This window comes from Mesoplodon densirostris, chromosome 4 (genome assembly GCF_025265405.1).
Source record: "Mesoplodon densirostris isolate mMesDen1 chromosome 4, mMesDen1 primary haplotype, whole genome shotgun sequence".
In the NCBI taxonomy this organism is placed as follows: domain Eukaryota; kingdom Metazoa; phylum Chordata; class Mammalia; order Artiodactyla; family Ziphiidae; genus Mesoplodon; species Mesoplodon densirostris.
Window position 1 is genome coordinate 76,569,614 of NC_082664.1, and position 18,461 is coordinate 76,588,074.

The following is an 18,461-nucleotide window of genomic DNA, read 5'->3' on the forward strand; positions in this document are numbered from 1 at the left end:
CTTGCTTGGGATGTGTTGAGAGGACGTACTCCTTGAACTTCTGAAGCCACCTTTTGACCATGAGGGGATTGCGAAGAGAACTGCAAACAACCTTGATACCAGGGAGCTACTAAGAAGCCTTAGGACCCCCAGCTCCAGACTTCTGGTTAAGCAAACAATAAATGTCCACATGGTCTAAAAAAAGAAGACAGGGGTTTTAGTGAAGGATGAGAGGTAAAGGAGAGGGCAAAGGAGGAGCCAGGGGGAGGAAATTGGATGGGAAGCCCACCCAAGGGGCAGGGCTGGCAGCGCCTGACCAAGGAGACTTGCAGACAGGGTCGGGGTGGGCGGCAGGTCTGGGAAGGTTCAGAGGGTCCTTGGGTCAGGTTTACACTCTGCAAGCCGCGACCTTGAGCAAGCCACATAACCTCTTTGCGCTTTAGTCTTCCCCTCTGTAAAATGGGTATGATAGTGACTTCCTCGTAGGACACTCTAAGAACTAAACGGGGCGGGGCAAGGCAAGTAAAACTCTTGGCATAGTCTGACTCATCGTGGGCCCTCAGCAGAAGCCGGCAATTATTACCATCTTCTCAACTTTTTCCCTCAACATGGGGGAAGGTACCCAGGAGAAAGGGCAAAGAAGTCTGCCTACAACGTCTCCCTTTCCCAGCCCGGATTCCGAACACCCAGTCTTCCGGCCGTTGGGGTCTAAGGGCGCGAGCGAGGCGGAGGGCGGAGTCTGCGTTCCCGCCTCGAGCGGGGCCCCGCCCCCTACCACTGCCTCCGTTGAGCTTTCGGCCTTTTCCCCTCCCCCGACGTCCCCGCGCGGTCTTCCCCGGCCTAGCTTCCCGCAACCCCTGCGCCCGGCCCGAGGGAGAGGTTCCGGAGCCCGGGCGCGGCCGGGGGCCGGGTGTTGCCGCCGCCGGCTTGAGCGCCCCAGCCCCCTCGGCACTGCCTCGGGAGCTTCAGCTGCCCACGCTGTGCAGGTTTGCCCCGGAGGGTCGGCGGGCGGCGCTGTGGGGAGGAGGAGCGCTGGGAGGGTCAAGCTGGCCAGTCCCGGCTATCCGGTCGCCGAGACCGCCCTCGGCCTTGGGAATCCTTGACTGCCCAGACGGAAGGAAAGTAGGCGCTGGAGAGCCCGCGCCGCATTTTGATTCATCTCGGGCCCTGTAAGGGTCACATCTTGTGAAAATACCTGTAAAATCAATTTAACGTTCAGTGCAGCGTGTAAAGACAGATCTAAGAATTTAAAAGACGCCTGAGTCAGAACATTTAAATGCTTCGGTCCTTGTATCACCGTTTTAACACGTCTGAGTGCAAAGGGTGGAGAATCGAGCCTGACTGCCACCACCGTTCACGCCCTGTAGCACTTTAAAAGGGTAAAGGAAAGCACCCTAAAAAACCCCAAGTGGGCACTTCCCCTAGGGAGGGAAGAACAGCTGACTTTTTTTGAAATTTGGGTTGGTCCTCATTTCCGTGGGCGAAGTTTCCCTGCAAAATTTATTTGCAGGCTTAGATCCGTGATAAACAGAATGCTAAAACACTAAGTAGTGGCTTTTGTTGACAAGTCGATTGTGTTATTAATTCGTAATGTCTCGTCCAAGGCAGGAATCGTTATCTCAGTTTTGCAGGTGGGAAAAAGTTTGGCACAAAAAATCAATTCCCTTAAATTCGCACAGAAGCAACGGCTGAGCCGCAAATTAAGTCTTAGTATTCTGTTACCTCAGCTACGTCCCCCTCTAGACCATGTTACAACACAAATGAGTAGTTACTTTGATGTTACTCATAAAACCAGGGAGTAAACCAAATGTTCTGTGAACATGAAGTGTTAAATCATAGTAACCTATGTCTGTTCTGCTTTGGGAGGCTCAGCTTCCCTTTGGAGTTTGATACTTTGCAGAGAGGAGGGGGTGGAGCAAAGAAAGAAGAAAATAGGAAGTCATGTCAAGGGAAAAATTTTGTCTCCACAGAGTCCAAACTGTGCCCATCTTTACTGCCCTTTTGTGTTGATGTCATTCTTTTCAGTGTACTCCGTGTTCTGGCAAAACACCGACGGCTCACGTCGTCCTCCCGGCCTCAGACGCATTAATACACCTCTGAGTTCCTCTTCTGGCCCTGACCTCCTTGTCAGTCTTGTCATGCTCTTTCCTCCAGGTGCTCTTTACTAACGCTGTTATGTGAAAACCAGTTGTTTTTGTTCAAGTATGGAATGATTTGTCACTCCAGAAGGATGTTTCTAGAGTTAATGATCAAAAACTACCAACAGATCTCAGATGAAAGGACATGTTAAAGAAGCACAAGAAACTATTGTGGAATTTGATAGCTGAGTTATTTGACTGGAGAAAAAAGCAGACCTGGATTTTTTCCCCCCTTTTCCCAGTTCACTCATAACTAGAAAGCAGCAGCTCAGTTTTAACCTTAGACATAATGGTGGGGGGCGGGGGCCATCCTCCTGTTTAGACTAGTGAATTGGAAAGTTTTCTTTCCCAAGGAGGCTCCTTTTCAGACAGGACCCAGGATGTGTGACATAGTCCCCGCCCTGTAAGAGGTGTTTCTCCTCCCCAGCTTGTAGATGACAGAAATTTGAACCCAAGGTAGTTGTCTCTCTTGAGCAGCCAAGCCAGTTTATTTATCTTTTTGTTTCTTTTACTCAGTTGGACAGATAAGAATCACAAGAAAAGCAGATGGCATCCGGGGATTTCTGCTCATCTGGAGAAGGGATGGAAATACTCCAACAAGGTAAGGGTAGCCATTTGAAAGAGGTTTGAGGACTTATCCAGAGAAGTCTTATCTAGGGTCTTGTCGTCTATAATAAAAAGGGGGAATTCCCTGGTGGTCCAGTGGTTAGGATTCGGCGCTTTCACTGCCATGGCCTGGGTTCATCCCCTGGTTGGGGAACTGAGATGCCATGCGACGTTGCCAAAAAAATAAAAAAAGGATTTATAATGTTCACCAGTATGGTTTCTCGCACAGAAGCCTAACTTTCTAGAGAAACTAGAATACTTGAAGGTTCTTAAACACTCTCTTATTGGCAGACAGATTATACTGACTCCTGTTCGGTACCTGCTAGTACAATAGACTAAAATTTCAAGATGCTCCCATGCTGAGTTAGCAAGCATATCCTGAAGATGAGCGTGGCCAGTGAACTTTTGAAAGCTACCTTCCTACCTGTGTCTTGAATTTTCTCATATCTTGTCCTCCAAAGTCTCAGATCCTTCCATATTTTGAATTCTTTGCATATCTCAAATCCTTTCTTCAATCCTTCAAAAACTTGAATCTTCTGTATTTTGACCATTTCCATAGTGATCTTTCAATGCCTTGGGGGAAAAAAAAGAGAGATTTCTTATTCTCTAAAAGGACGCTGGTATGATGGTCCAAAGAATGAAAACGTAAGTGTTTGGTAAGTGGGAGTAAAATAGAAGACCTCAGCAGAAAGCACGTGGGAAAAGAGATGGAAAAAAAGCCCTTTGAGCATATGGAATAAACAGTGGATCCTGACTTCTTGCACTTTTTCTCATGCATGTGCTGTTCTGCACCCACATGGGTTACTCAGTCTATTTACAATAAGGAGAATTTGGTTAGTTAAATTTTTTTTTTACTGTTAAGAATATACCTTCTCTCAGTCTTGCTTATGCGACTAGAGATCACATACAAAGAGGGAACTTTACATGTGTTTTTTTTTTTTTTCCTTCCTCAAGAGCTCTAGGTATTCTGTGTGAATGAGGCATTTTAGGTACTGTGGTATACCAGAGTCCCTTATTCTTGATTCTCTTTGTCTAATATTTTCCAACTGCATTTCCATTTTCTAAGATCTTAGTTTTTTTAAGACTCATTCCCTAATATTTGATTAATGTCCTTGTATATAATATAAATGCTTGTTACTTTGAGTATTGCCTCTAGTTTATTTGTGGATTTTTTTCTTTCTTTCTTTCTTTTTTGGCCACGCCACAGGGCTTGTGGGATCTTAGTTCCTTGACCAGGGATTGAACCCCGGGCCCTCGGCAGTGAAAGCACAGGGTCCTTACCACTGGACCTCCTGGGAATTCCCTATTTTTTGATTTTCTTAAAATTTTCATTCGATTTAGAAAACTTCCCTACCAAAAACCTAGGGGTTTTTTGGATTTGAGTATTAAGCTAAGAGTTATGCTTAGTTATATAAATTGAGTCCATACTGTCTTTGCTTTTTGGTCCCTATGGGGGACATCCCTTTAAGTGTGCAGCAAACAGCTTCCTCCTTGTAACCTGAGTGAAGAGGACCTATTACAGAACCCACACTTCAGCAAACTGCTGCTGAGTCTCTCACAACACATGGACGAGAGTGGCTTAAGCCTCACACTGGCAAAGGAGCAGGCTCAGGTAAGGGCCCTGGGAGAAGGGCTAATAGGGAGGAAGGAAATATCTTCTGAGAAAGAGGGGTTCCTACCTGGGATTTTTTTGGTTTCTAGGCGTGGAAGGAAGTTCGATTGCATAAGACAACGTGGTTAAGGTCTGAAATTTTACAGAGAGTCATTCAAGAGCTGCTTGTGGACTACTATGTGAAGACACAAGACAGAAATTTAACTTCTGAGGACAAAAAGGTGAGGCAGGAGAGATGAAGTAGGCCTTGGTACCAGCTGTAGGAATGACCAGACCAGCTGTGGCTTCAACTGATTCTATGATCCGGGGGAAATAGGAGCTTTGAGTAATGGTTATCAAGAAAGAAAGGGACTGTAGTTATGGGGAAGAGGTGGCTGTGTTGTCAGGGTTTTGAAAAGAAAGATTGACAGGAGAAAGTACTGGCAGCTGGGAAGTTATCCGAAGGGGATGACACGTTTGAGGACTTGGATGATGTGTGAAAAACTGGTTTGTGAGGATGGAGGAGGTGGGGTGGGGGAAGTTTTATAGTAACTTCTTTTTGTTTTTTTATTCTCTCTCTCAGTTTCATGAGACCCTTGAACAGCGGCTGCTCGTGACTGAGCTGACACAGCTCTTAGGTCCCAGCCAAGAGAGGGAGGTGCCCCCACTGCTTGGGCTGGAGAAGGTGGACCTTCTGGAGCTCATGCCACCCTCAGAGGTTGGCGGGGGACCAAAGAAGGGAAATGGCTTAATTTCTCCCATATATTTAAACATTTTTTGGTTAAGCTTTATTGTTTCTATAAAAATGAAACATGTTCATGGTGGTCAAACTCAAGTAAATAAGAAAGACATTACAAGAAAGAAAGTGAAAGCTGAGATACTAAATCTAGAAATAAATGCAGTATTATTATATACAGCTTGATATAAATAGTATTATACCTTCCATACCTGTATAGAGAGTATAATCTGTTTTCACAATATATTTTGGACTTTTTTCAAGTATATGATTATTTTAAGGTATATATATTACTTTTCAAATAATTGTAAATAAGATGATACCTCCTAAAGCACTCTTTTTTTTTTAATTGAAGTGTAGTTCATTTACAATATTGTGTTAGTTTCAGGTGTACAGCAAAGTGATTCAGTTATATGTATATTTATATCTATTCTTTTTCAGATTCTTTTCCCTTATAGGTTATTACAAAATATTGAGTAGAGTTCCCTGTGCTATACAGTAGGTCCTTGTTGGTTATCTATTTTATATATAGTAGTGTGTATATTGTTAATCCCAACCTCCTAATTTATCCCTCCTACCTTCCTAAGGCACTCTCAGCAGTGTCCAGGCACATAGTTAGTGCTCAGAGTCCTTGTTATATCATCAGTTTAGATTACAGATAGAATTCCATTGTATGGATGTAGCATAATTTGCTTAACCTTATTGATGGATATTAATGTAAGGTTATTTCCACATTTTTGCTGGTAGAAACCACACCGATAGGAACATGCTAGTTCATACGTGTCTTTGTATGATTATTTTCTGAGTGTTAGTGCTTGAAGTGGGATCACCAGGTCACAGGCTACACACATAGAACACACTGGTACATATTGCCAAACTGCTGTCCAGAGAGGAACTCCCACTGCACCTAGGTCCCCACATTTTCATCAGCATGGGATCTTGACAGTCATCGTATTCTTTGCTAATTGGATAGGTTAAAAATTAATCTCCCTGGGCTTCCCTGGTGGCGCAGTGGTTGAGAGTCCGCCTGCCGATGCAGGGGACATGGGTTCATGCCCCGGTCCGGGAAGATCCCACATGCCACAGAGCGGCTGGGCCCGTGAGCCATGGCCACTGAGTCTGCGCGTCCGGAGCCTGTGCTCCGCAACGGGAGAGGCCACAACAGTAAGAGGCCCGCGTATAGCAAAAAAAAAAAAAAAAAAAAAAAAAAAAAAATTAATCTCCCTGATGTCTCTTGATGCATTTTCTTTGGTTATCATTGAGATTGTTAGTCATCACATATTCATTGACTGGACCTTTCTAGTTCCAGCAGTCTGTCTGCATCTCTCTTTTCACTTCCGTGGCTGTAGGATTTTGTGTGGATGAGAGCCCGACTCCTGCTTGAAGTGGAGGAGCAGCTCAAGAAGAAATGTTTCACTCTGCTCTGCTACCACAATCCCAGTTCAGGTGCGTGCTGGCTGTGTTCTGTTCATGGCTGGCCTTCAGGGCTCCTGGTCTTCTCTTTTGAGAATAATGTGTTTGAATTTTAGATTTGGGACAGAAGCTGAGAAGCGTTGGAAATGTTTACTTGTTTGTTTCCTTGCTGGTAGAATAAAAGCAAGAAATTCTGTACGGACTTCTTTTATTCAGCAAAGTGGCAGCGTCCTCTTGCTGCAGGGAAAGATAGTTCGTTCTTAAGAGAATCAGAATGAAATAGGGAGTACAATTCAGGTTAATAGGAGTTGACCTTGTCTTTATTTCTATGATTTAAGAGTTAAGGGCCAGGGCTTCCCTGGTGGCGCAGTGGTTAAGAATCCACCTGCCAATGCAGGGGGCACGGGTTTGAGCCCTGGTCCGGGAAGGTCCCACATGCCGTGGAGCAACTAAGCCCGCGCCACAACTACCGAGCCTGTGCTCTAGAACCCGTGCGCCACAACTACTGAAGCCCGCGCATCTAGAGCCCGTGCTCCGCAACAGGAGAAGCCACCAGAATGAGAAGCCCGCACACTGCAATGAAGAGTAGCCCCTGCTCAGTGCAACTAGAGAAAGCCCACGAACAGCAACGAAGACCCAATGCGGCCAAAAATAATAAATAAATAAACTAAAAAAATTTAAAAGACCCAACACAGCCATAAATAAATAAATAGTTTTTACAAAAAGATTAATAAAAAAGAATTAAGGGCCAAATCTGGAAAGTAAGAGAACTGGGCTGTTTTTACCAGGCCATCAGAAGAAAACCTGGAGGAAGACAGAATTTGTAGGGTTAGATATCGGATAGGGGCACTGAAACATGGCCTTCAAAGGGCAGGAGCAATTAGGGTTTTCCTATCCAGCACTCTGTCTCTGCCCAGATTCAGACACTGAAACCCTGAAGGCAGCAAAGGTATGGAACCTCGCAGAGGTCCTGGTGGGTGAGAAGCAGCAGTGCCAGGATGCCAAGACCCAGCAGAAGGAGCAGATGGTGCTCCTGGAGAAGAAGAGTGCCACCTACTCCCAGGTTTGGCAGGGCGGTGGGATGGCCTCCTTTTTCACCCTGACCCCAGGGGCACCTCTGGGGACGCCAGGGATTTCTGATCTGCTTTCTTTTCTACTCTCTTCCATGGCCGCCCTCTTGCTCCTGCCTCCCGGGTGCTCAGGTGCTTCTCCGCTGCCTGGCCTTGCTGCAGAGGCTTCTTCAGGATCACCGGCTGAAGACTCAGTCTGAGCTGGACCGTATCAATGCCCAGTACCTGGAGGTCAAGTGCAGCGCCATGATCCTTAAGCTGCGGTGAGCTGTGAGCGCCGCGGATCTGAGGGACTCCATCTCATACACCACCCACTCCAACCCTCGCCCTCATCTCTTTCGTCTCCATCATGCCTGGCACCCTGTGGGTGTTCAGTAAATGTCACACAGCAGTATTAGCCTTTGGATTACTCTAAAGCTGTCAACATTCTTGGGTCTTTTATTTTAAAGCCCTCTGAAATAGGTGGTTTACTGTGAGCTAAATTGCTCAGGAATTTGGAATGACCTTGTTTATCCTGTCACTGCTCAACACAGGACCTTGACCATTGGCAGGTCCTGTGTCCCATTCCTAAGTCTGCTGCTGTCAGGGATCCTCAGCTTGACATTTCTTTCTTCCCTCGGTCAGGATGGAAGAGCTCAAGATTTTGTCTGACACTTACACTGATGAGAAAGTGGAAGTTCATCGTCTCATTAGGTGAGAACTCCCAAGAGCCTGACGCAGCTATTCAGAGCTGGTCCCCATACCCTCCACCCTCCAGACTCATTCATTTTAGTGCCTTCTCATTCTCGTGTACTTTCTGAGGAACCAGATCCTTATATTGTATCTTCTGTGCCTGGGCTTTTAGGGACCGTTTGGAGGGGGCCATTCACCTACAACAGCAGGACATGGAGAAGTCCCGACAGGTCCTGAACACCTATGAGGTCCTCGGGGAGGAGTTTGACAGGCTGGTGAAAGAGTACACCCAACTCAAGCAGGCAACTGAGAACAAGCGCTGGGCCCTCCAGGAGTTCAACAAGGCCTGCCGCTGAGTGTGGCCGGGGCCAGGAGGCTCAGCTTCTGCATAGGGGCTGCGTCCTCCTCTTCCTGCTGGAAGGGCCACTTCCACCTGAGCCCACCTTCACTCAAGGGAGCGTGGGGACACTTGCTCAAAACACTGCAGTCCTTTAGGCACCCTCCTGGTTTTTCTTGTTTACAATGAGAGTCTCTTCTAGCAAATGTAACAGATTTGTATAATTTTCTGTACAGCTATTTGTCAGTGCCAGCCCTGTATCATACTTGATTATCTCCTGAATAAAGTGATAATGTTGTATCTGAGGATTTTAGTCATTTTCCTTTGGGCAAAGATAAAAAAAGAATATCAAAGGCTATATGGGAAAAAAAAAGGCTATATGGATAAGGAGGGAAACTGAGTGGATCCAAATAGAGATGGATCCGTAAGGGGGAGAGGTTTAAGGGCCAGCCCACCCACGTGGAGTCTTTCTTTTTTTTTTTTAATTAATTAATTTATTTTTGGCTGTGTTGGGTCTTCGTTGCTGTGCTCGGTCTTTCTCTAGTTGCGGTGAGCGGGGTTCTCATTGCGGTGGCTTCTCTTGTTGAGCATGGGCTCTAGGCACGCGGGCTCCAGTAGTTGTAGCACGTGGGCTCAGTAGTTGTGGCACATGGGCTTAGTTGCTCTGCAGCACGCGGGATCTTCCCAGACCAGGGCTTGAACCAGTGCCCCCTGCATTGGCAGGTGGATTCTTAACCACTGCGCCACCAGGGAAGTCCCATGTGGGGGCTTAGAGGCTTTGTTCTTAGCAGAAGTGGATTAAAACTGGTCTTGCTCTTGAAGAACTATGGTCTCCAGAGGAGTGCTAGATGCTCAGATGGATAGGGAACTATTCTGTCACTGTGGCTCTTAGTGGGGCGGGTATGATAAAGTAGCAGGGCATCCAGCTCGGTTACAGGAAAGGACACGAGGCATTTGTGTTCCTGCTTCCCTCTGGTGTGGTTTGAGGGTTACTTCTTTCTCTGAGAGCAGAGGGTGGGAGGAGATCACCCTGAGGAACCAAGTTCTATGGTCTATTTAGCTTAGAAAAAGGCAGGGCCCTGGCTGGTGTCAAAGTCAGGGACTGCAAACAAGCACAAGACCGACACCCTTATTTAGAAGGGCCTACCCAGCTGCTCAAACCACTTTCCAGGGAGACTGTCTCAAGGTGCTCTTTTGCTGAGATCAAATAATGATGGTTTTGGATTGATTCATAGGAAAAATTAAGGTCTTTGACTCAACTTTGAATTTTTCTGTAAATGGTGCTTACTTCCATTTATCTATAAGCAAGTGCTGGCCCACACAAAATGAACAAAAGCAATTAGATTGTATGGTCAGGCCACTCAAGATGGCTGTTCTCTTGCTCTTTGTACATCCCCTGCTTGACCAGTCCCTGCTTCACCTGCACGCTACTCATGTGAACATGCTTGTCCCCAGCCCCAGCTAGTAATCGTCCTAATCCTTAGGCCAGAACAGGTCCACCTGCTAGTTTATTTAAGGGAAACATCTGCCCTCCTGACGGTTGCTAACCTGAGGGGCTGTGAGGGATGTGCCTAGCTGCTGGTTTTCCTGGTAGCTGATGAGCCAGCCTGACTTAAATTCCCCCTATAAATGGTAGCCTCCTTCTCCCCCAAGTGGTGAAGATTGCTGCCATGTCCTGTCTACCCTCTGCCATCAGCAGGGGTTGGGGGGTGTTGCTCCAGAACCCTTTTGCTGCGGACATGTAAGATTCCCTGTCCAATAAGACACTGATGTCTCTGTTACTGACTCTGAGCTATTTCTTCGGTCTCGAGGCTGGGCAGCTACAAGTCTTCCAGGCCTGCGGGGTCAGCCGAACATAGATCAATGTAAAAACTCAGAAACAGTCAATATTGCTTAGTTATACTATAATTTTTAACCTAACATTTTTGGGGGAGTGTTTTCAAACCTACAGAAAAGTTGAAAGAATGGTATGACAAGCACCAGGATACTTTTTTTTTCCTTCAATTTTAAAATTATAGTTGATTTACAATGTCATGTTAGTTTCAGGTGTATAGCAAAGTGATTCAGTTATTTATATATATATATATATATATATATATATATAACTGAATAGATTCAGTTATATATAACTGAATGTGTGTGTGTGTGTGTGTGTGTGTGTGTGTGTATATATATATATATATATATATATATTCTTTTTCAGATTCTTTTCCATTATAGGTTATTTCAAGATATTGAATACAGCTCCCTGCACTATACAGTAGGTCCTTGTTGTTTATCTATTTTACATATATAGTGGTGTGTATCTGTTAATCCCAAACCCCTAATTTATCCCTCCCTTCCTCCCCTTTTCCCTTTGGTAACCATAAGATTGTTTTCTATGTCTGTGAGTCTGTCTCTGTTTTATGAATAAGTTCATTTGTATAATTTTTTTAGATTCCACATATAAGTGATATCATATGATATTTGTCTTTCTCTTTCCAACTTACTTCACTTAGTACAATAATCTCTAGGTCCATCCATGTTGCTGCAAATGGCATTATTTCATTCTTTTTTATGGCTGAGTAGTATTCCATTGTATATATATACCACACCTTCTTTATCCATTCATCTGTCAGTGGATAAAGGACATTTAGGTTGCTTCCACGTCTTGGCTATTATAAATAGTGTTGCAATGAACATTGGGGTGCATATATCTTTTCTAATTAAAGTTTTCATCTTTTCCAGGTATATGCCCAGGAATGGGATTGCTGGATCATATGGTGACTCTATTTTTAGTTTTTTAAGGAACCTCCATACTGTCCTCCAGTGGCTGTACCAATTTACATTCCCACCAACAGTGTAGGAGGGTTCCCTTTTCTTTACAAAGAGTGTTCAGTGCACCTGAAGAGAGCACTACGGTGCTGTGTCTTGGTCCTTTCCTTCTTCACACTGACTGGAGATGGAAGGTTCGCAGTAGTAAATTTCTCTATTGTGGAGATGAGAAGCGGCCTTGGAGGGCAAGCAGAGGGGTTGAGCGAGAGCTGAGGGTTAGCATCTTGGACCTCAGCTGCCCTTTCCTCCTCACATTTTTTCAGAAAAGATTTGCCTTTACTGTCTCTCATTCATTCTTTCACACTCCTCTCTCTCTTCACTTACCTTTTACCACATCTGATCAAGAACCAGGTCTTGCTGGGAATTCCCTGGCAGTCCAATGCTTAGGAGTTGGCACTTTCACTGCCAGGCCAGGGTTCCCGATCCCTGGTCAGGGAACTAAGATCCCTGCAAGCCCCGCAGCCCGGCCGAAAAAAAAAAAGAACCAAGTCTTGTTGATTCTTCCTCCATAATGAGAGGCAAAGTATATCACCTCCAGAACTTGGAATAGGATCGCTCTCTGTAAGGAAACTAGGGCGCTCTCAGACAAGCAAAATCTGTCCCCTCCAGGCTTTCAAGGAGGGGTGAATATCCAGGTCTCAAGGGAGTGACCTCGCCTTCATTCTCCCTCAGCCACCACAAAAAGGCGAACCCGGCGCCCCCTGGAGGGCCCATCACCCCATAAAATGTCTCTCCGCAATACCCATCCTAAAGGATCTGGACTAGGTTTTTGTTTTTTTGTTTTTTTGTTTTTTTAATGTTTATTTATTTATTTGGTTGCACAAGGTCTTAGTTGCAGAAAGCGAGATCCTTAGTTGTGGCATACAAACTCTTAGTTGTGGCATGCATGTGGGATCTAGTTCCCTGATCAGGACCTGGGCCTCCTGCATTGGGAGCACAGAGTCTTATCCACTGCACCACCAGGGAAGTCCCTGGTCTAGGTTTTGTTAAGGGAACTGGCAGCTCTCCTTATACCTTGAGATAGTGAAAATATAGGCGTCAACTGATCATGAACAAGGTTAGCAATCTGTAGAAAGAATTTTCCCTAAAAGATAGTTATATTCAAGTGGCTGAGGTCCAGCCAAAGTGGCTAAGTAAGGCCTGGTCTCAGAAAAATACAACTGAAATGTAGAAAGGCCTAAATGTACTAAGCCTGGCTGAAGAAAGAATGTGTAACCAAACGTAAATGATTAGCCCAGAATTTAGAAAAGGGTTATCCAAAGAACAAGATCAGGGCTCTCCAGGGGCTCTGGACCCACCAAGCTGGAGCCAGGCCCTGAACCAGAAGACCTCCTCAATGTCCTGCCACCTTGTGAGACCAGTCAGCATGGCTAATGGGCATCCTTCCCCTGCCACTGCCCCACCTTACTCAGGTCCTCATTTTGGGTCCCTGCAAATTGTCCTAACTGCCCCTCCTCTCATCTTATACACCACTGCCAGGCCAATTTTTATGATGATTCTGATTTGTTTTTCCCAGGTAGTTTGTAATTTTCACTTCACGTCATTTCTCTGTTCAAAACATGTCAGGTGTCCCCACTGCATAACAAACACAGTCCACATGGCTTAGCTGGGAATTCAAGCCCTCACAGTGCAGCTCGACTTTCCAACCTTTTCCCACCACGCACACCTTCTACTCACCCTAAGCCGCCCCACAGTGGGCTTACTCACCCTTTCATGCTTTCCTGTGCTTGTTATGGTTCTATCCACCTGGCAAGAACTCTTCTGCTCATAAAATCCTATCATCTTGGAGGCCCACCTCAAGTTCTGCTTCCCCATGATCATTCCAGCTAGAAAAGGTCTCACTGTCATTTAATACCCACAGCACTTTGTTACAACTTCTTTAAGGTGCCTGTCATGCAGGCCTTGAATTTCATTACCCCACTGGGCAATGTGTTTAACCCTATCTACAACATCAGAGGCTCCTGGAGGGCAGCTGGTTGTAAAACGTGTTCTCAGTCTTTCTGGTCTCAGGACTCCTTTACTTGCCACTATTTTTAAGGACGCCAAAGAGATTTTGTTTATGTAAGTTTTATCTATAGATATTTCTCATATTAAAAATTAAAACTGAGAGACTATCATTGGTCTTTTCCTGAAGGATATCAGAAAAAAAATTACTTGGTTTTATTGAGCATGGTTGTTTCTTGAATATAATCCTTTGCCAAGATGGAGTCAGATAGTATCCGAGCTCTAGTTAGTCACAACTGCTTTGATATTTAAATATGATCTTGATTAGATCTCAATTTTATAAACGCAGAACTTAATCCCTAGTGACAAACGTAGAACCAAAAGAGTTTTTTTTTAAAAATAATTTTTTTATTGACATGAAGTTGATTTACAATGTCGTGTTAGTTTCAGGTGTACAGCACAGTGATTCAGTTATACATATATATATACACACACACATATATATACACACACATATATATATATATATTTTTTTTTGCGGTACGCGGGCCTCTCACTGTTGTGGCCTCTCCCGTTGCGGAGCACAGGCTCCAGACGCGCAGGCTCAGCGGCCATGGCTCACGGGCCTAGCCACTCCGTGGCATGTGGGATCTTCCCGGACCGGGGCATGAACCTGTGTCCCCTGCATCGGCAGGCGGACTCTCAACCACTGCGTCACCAGGGAAGCCCCGTATTTATTCTTTTTCAGATTATTTTCCCCTATAGGTTATTATAAAATATTGAGTATAGTTCCCTGTGCTATACAGTAGGTCCTTGTTGGTTATCTATTTTATTTATAGTTGTGTGTATATGTTAATCCCAAACTCCTAATTTATCCCCTCTCCCTTTCCCCTTTGGTAACCGTAAGTTTGTTTACTATGTCTGTGGGTCTATTTCTGTTTTGTAAATAAGTTCATTTGTATCTTTCTTTTTTTTTAGATTCCACATATAAGTGATATTATATGATATTTGTCTTTCCAAAAGAGTTTTATGTACATGTCACAGGGAAGGAGGCAGCAAATGAGTAAGGCTTAAATGATTTTCTAATATTCCTTGATATTTGATTGTCCTCTTCCTACTACAGATAAAATGCCACTGAGTGATATCAAGTATATGAATTACAAGCCTATGTCTTAAGAATGGGAACTTTCTATTCAGAAAAAGTTGAAGATAATTGCTGAAAGTTTACTTGAACATCATTTTTTTTTTTTTTTTGCGGTACGTGGGCCTCTCACTGCTGTGGTCTCTCCCGTTGCGGAGCACAGGCTCCGGACGCACAGGCTCAGCGGCCATGGCTCACGGGCCCAGCCGCTCCGCGGCATGGGGGATCTTCCCGGGCCAGGGCACGAACCCGTGTCCCCTGCATCGGCAGGTGGACTCTCAACCACTGCGCCACCAGGGAAGCCCTACTTGAACATTATTTTAAAAATTATTTTAAAGACCGAAGAAACTAATACAATATAGAATGGTCTTAGTTGTCATTGTTAGAGAAAAGCAAAGAAAAAAAATCCAAGTAATTTAAATTTGACTTTGAAATGTGATTTGATATTTACATATTGAGATGATGTGTCTGATATTCCAGACATTCACAATATTTAATAAACTAAATATTTTCCCAGTCAAAAAGGTTTTAAAAACTGAGAAAATTTTAAAGTATTTATTAATTCATTAAACATAATAAGCCCATTTCATGTTAACATAAATAATACATTTTAATTAAAAAACTGTGTTTTCGGGCTACTGAGCCTGCGCTCTAGAGCCCGCAAGCCACAACTACTGAGCCCACGTGCCACAACTACTGAAGCCCACGCGCCTAGAGCCCATGCTCCGCTACAAGAGAAGCCACCACGATGAGAAGCCCGCGCACCGCAACGAAGAGCAGCCCCCGCTCGCCGCAACTAAAGAAAGCTCATGCGCAGCAGCAAAGACCCAATGCAGCCAAAAATAAATTAACTTAAAAACAACAGGACTTCCCTGGTGGTGCAGTGGTTGAGAGTCTGCCTGCTAGCGCAGGGGACACGGGTTCATGCCCCGGTCTGGGAGGATCCCACATGCCGCGGAGCGGCTGGGCCCGTGAGCCATGGCCGCTGAGCCTGTGCGTCCAGAGCCTGTGCTCCGCAACGGGAGAGGCCACAACAGTGAGAGGCCCGCGTACCGCAAAAACAAACAAACAAACAAAACAAACTTATGAGAAGAGTGATATTGTTTTATATTTTTGCAAATCTCCTTGGTATCTGGCTTAATAGAAGGCAGCTGGATTCTCATATCTGCTTTCTGTTATGATATGTGGCTTTGGCTGAATAAAGAAAATCTGGCCTCACACAGACACGTAGGAGATCCTCATGCACCTCCTAAAAAGGACTCAGGGAGCCCCCAAGGTCCTTGGACCACGTTTGGGGAAAGGCTATTGTAAAAGAAAAAGCAATGGGTTGGGAATCAGAAGAACTGGATTCTTATTCTGGCTCTACTATTTAGTTGAAGCACAACTTTGTTCAATACACTGAACCTCAGTTTTCTCATATACAAAATAGATATATTAATAAGTCCTACCTCACAAGATTATGTCCTGAGCATTAGAACAAGATTATGTCCTGAGGTGAGATAATATATTTAAAGTACCTGGACTGTGGTAGAGCTTAATAAATATTACTCTGCCCAGAGAAAGACAAATACTGTATGATCTCACTTATATGTGAAATCTAAAAGACAAACTCATAGGAAAAGAGATCAGACTTGTGGTTACCATAGGTGGAAAGTGGGGGAAGGGGGAATTGCAGGAAGGTGATCAAGAGGTACGAACTTCCAGTTATAAGATAAATAAGTCCTAGGGCTGTACTGTACAACATGGTGACTATAGTTAACACTGCTGTATGATGTGTAGGAAAGTTGTTAAGAGAGAAAATCCTAAGAGTTCTCATCCCAAGAAGAAACATTTTTTTCTTTCCTTTTTATTGTAACTATATAAGAAGATAGATGTTAGCCGAACCTGTTGTAAACATTTCACAATATATGTAAATCAAACCATCATGCTGTACACCTTAAACTTATACAGTGACGTATGTCAATTATTTCTCAATAAAACTAGAAAAAAAACAAAAACAAACAACAAACCCAAAAATATTAGTCTGCCTAGGAGGACTGTTACGTTATTGCTATGAGTGAGAGTGACTGCTGAAGATCGGACAGCTACAGGGGCCTAGAGGTGGGGGGGTGGGCCTTGGCTAGGTCTTCAAAAGAAAGAATGGAAACAAGCAGAAAAACAAAGGAGAGATCACAGGTTTTAGATACATTGTAAAGATGTTTCCCACATAGTATAAACATGCTTATTATAGAAAACTTGGAAAATACATTTTCCCCTGCACATATTGAAGTAATTCTGTGTGTACGATTTGTAATCTGTGTCATTTAATGGCATATCATGAACATTTCTCCATGTTTATTAAATTTTCTCTGACAACATTGATTTTAATGGCTGCTTAAGATTTCCTTGCATGGATGATTTATTTGACCATACCCCTATAGGATATCCAACTTGTTTTACATTTTTTGTAATCATTAAAAAATGCTACACTAGACATTTCTCTTAATGAATCTTTGCCCTAGTTTGTGAACATTGTCTAGGATATCTTTCTAGAACTAAAATTATAGATGATGTGTCTTAAGGTTAAGATCAAAGGCTCTGGAGTCAGTTGACCTAGGTTTGTACCCCATCTAAACCCCTTCTTAGGGGGGCAAGTCACTTAACCTCTCTAAGACTTAATTCCTTCACCTGTAGATGGATAACATTTCCTTCCTCACTGGGTTCATGTGAAGATTCAGAGTTCTTGTGACTGTAAAGTGCTTTTCATAGAACCTGACACAAAATAAGGGCTCAATAAATGTTAGCTCTTATTATTATCATAAATGCATTCAGGGGACTTCCCTGCTGGTCCAGTGCTTAAGACTTCACCTAATTCTGGGGGTGCAGGTTCAATCCCTGGTCGGGGAGCTAAGATCCCACATGCTTCGTGGCCAGAAAACCAAAACATAAAACAGAAATATTGTAACAAATTCGATAAAGACTTTAAAAATGGTCCACATTAAAAAAATCTTTAAAAAAACATAAATTGCATTCATATATTTAATCATGCATGTATACACATACAACTGGTCTGTTTCTGGGCTATTGGTTTTGTCTCTTTTTATTTTATTTTATTTATTTATTTATTTATTTATTTATTTAGCGTTGGGTCTTCACTGCTGCATGCGGGCTTTCTCTAGGTTGCGTCAAGCGGGGGCTACTCCATGTTGAGGTGCGCAGGCTTCTCATTGCAGTGGCTTCTCGTTGCGGAGCGAGGGCTTTAGGTGCGCCGACTTAAGTAGCTGTGGCATATGGGCTCAGTAGTTGTGGCTCGCGGGCTTAGTTGCTCAGCGGCATGTGGGATCTTCCCAGACCAGGGATCGAACCTGTGTCCCCTGCATTGGCAGGCGTATTCTCAACCACTGCTCCACCAGGGAAGCCCCTGTCTTTTTTTATCTGTCTATTCTTGTACCAACTGCACATTGTAGCCTTTTATTTATTTATACATTGCTTGTTTCATAAAGGGTTTGAGGTAATAACAGGCTAAAAATGTAGAGCAAATTCTGTCTCCTTTCTCCTCTTTTTAAAAAATTTTCTTTGCTTTTGCTTTTTAAAAAATCTATCTTTCTTCCTTCCTTCCTTTCTTTCCTTCTTTCTTTCTTTCCTATCAGGTCTTAGTTGTGGCACGCGGGATCTTTGTTGCTGCATGCAGGATCTTTGTTGTGGCATGCGTGATCTTTTGCGGCATGCATGATATTTAGTTGCGGCACATGGACTCTTAGTTGCGTGCGGCATGCATGTGGGATCTAGTTCCCTGACCAGTGATCGAACACTGGACCCCCTGCATTGGGAGTGCGGAGTCTTAGCCACTGGACCGCCAGGGAAGTCCCTCCTTTGCCTTTCTTGTCTGCTTTTTATTACAAATCAATGGTAGAATCATTTTATCAAGTAACAAAGGATTCCATTCAAATTATGACTGAGGGACTTCTCTGGTGGCGCAGTGGTTAAGAATCCACCTGCCAATGCAGGGAACACGGGTTCGTAGCCCTGGTCCGGGAAGAT

The 18,461-nt window shown here is 44.1% G+C and overlaps 1 protein-coding gene across 5 annotated transcripts; it reads left to right on the forward strand.

Annotated features, from left to right (window-relative positions):
- The first annotated feature begins 775 nt into the window (after positions 1-775).
- HAUS4 (HAUS augmin like complex subunit 4) lies at positions 776-8,842 on the forward strand. 5 transcript variants are annotated; one of them, XM_060096473.1, is made up of 11 exons: positions 776-965; positions 2,005-2,133; positions 2,634-2,718; positions 4,193-4,335; positions 4,425-4,556; positions 4,898-5,032; positions 6,400-6,496; positions 7,381-7,526; positions 7,666-7,796; positions 8,158-8,226; positions 8,378-8,842. In XM_060096473.1, exons 3-11 carry the CDS (start codon positions 2,664-2,666, stop codon positions 8,559-8,561), a joined length of 1,092 nt encoding a protein of 363 aa, XP_059952456.1. In that variant the 5' UTR covers positions 776-965; positions 2,005-2,133; positions 2,634-2,663; the 3' UTR covers positions 8,562-8,842. The 5 variants fall into 5 exon arrangements, with proteins under 5 accessions (XP_059952456.1, XP_059952455.1, XP_059952459.1 ...); XM_060096472.1 differs by having other exon boundaries at positions 4,200-4,335; XM_060096476.1 differs by lacking the exon at positions 4,898-5,032.
- The last annotated feature ends 9,619 nt before the right edge of the window (positions 8,843-18,461 follow it).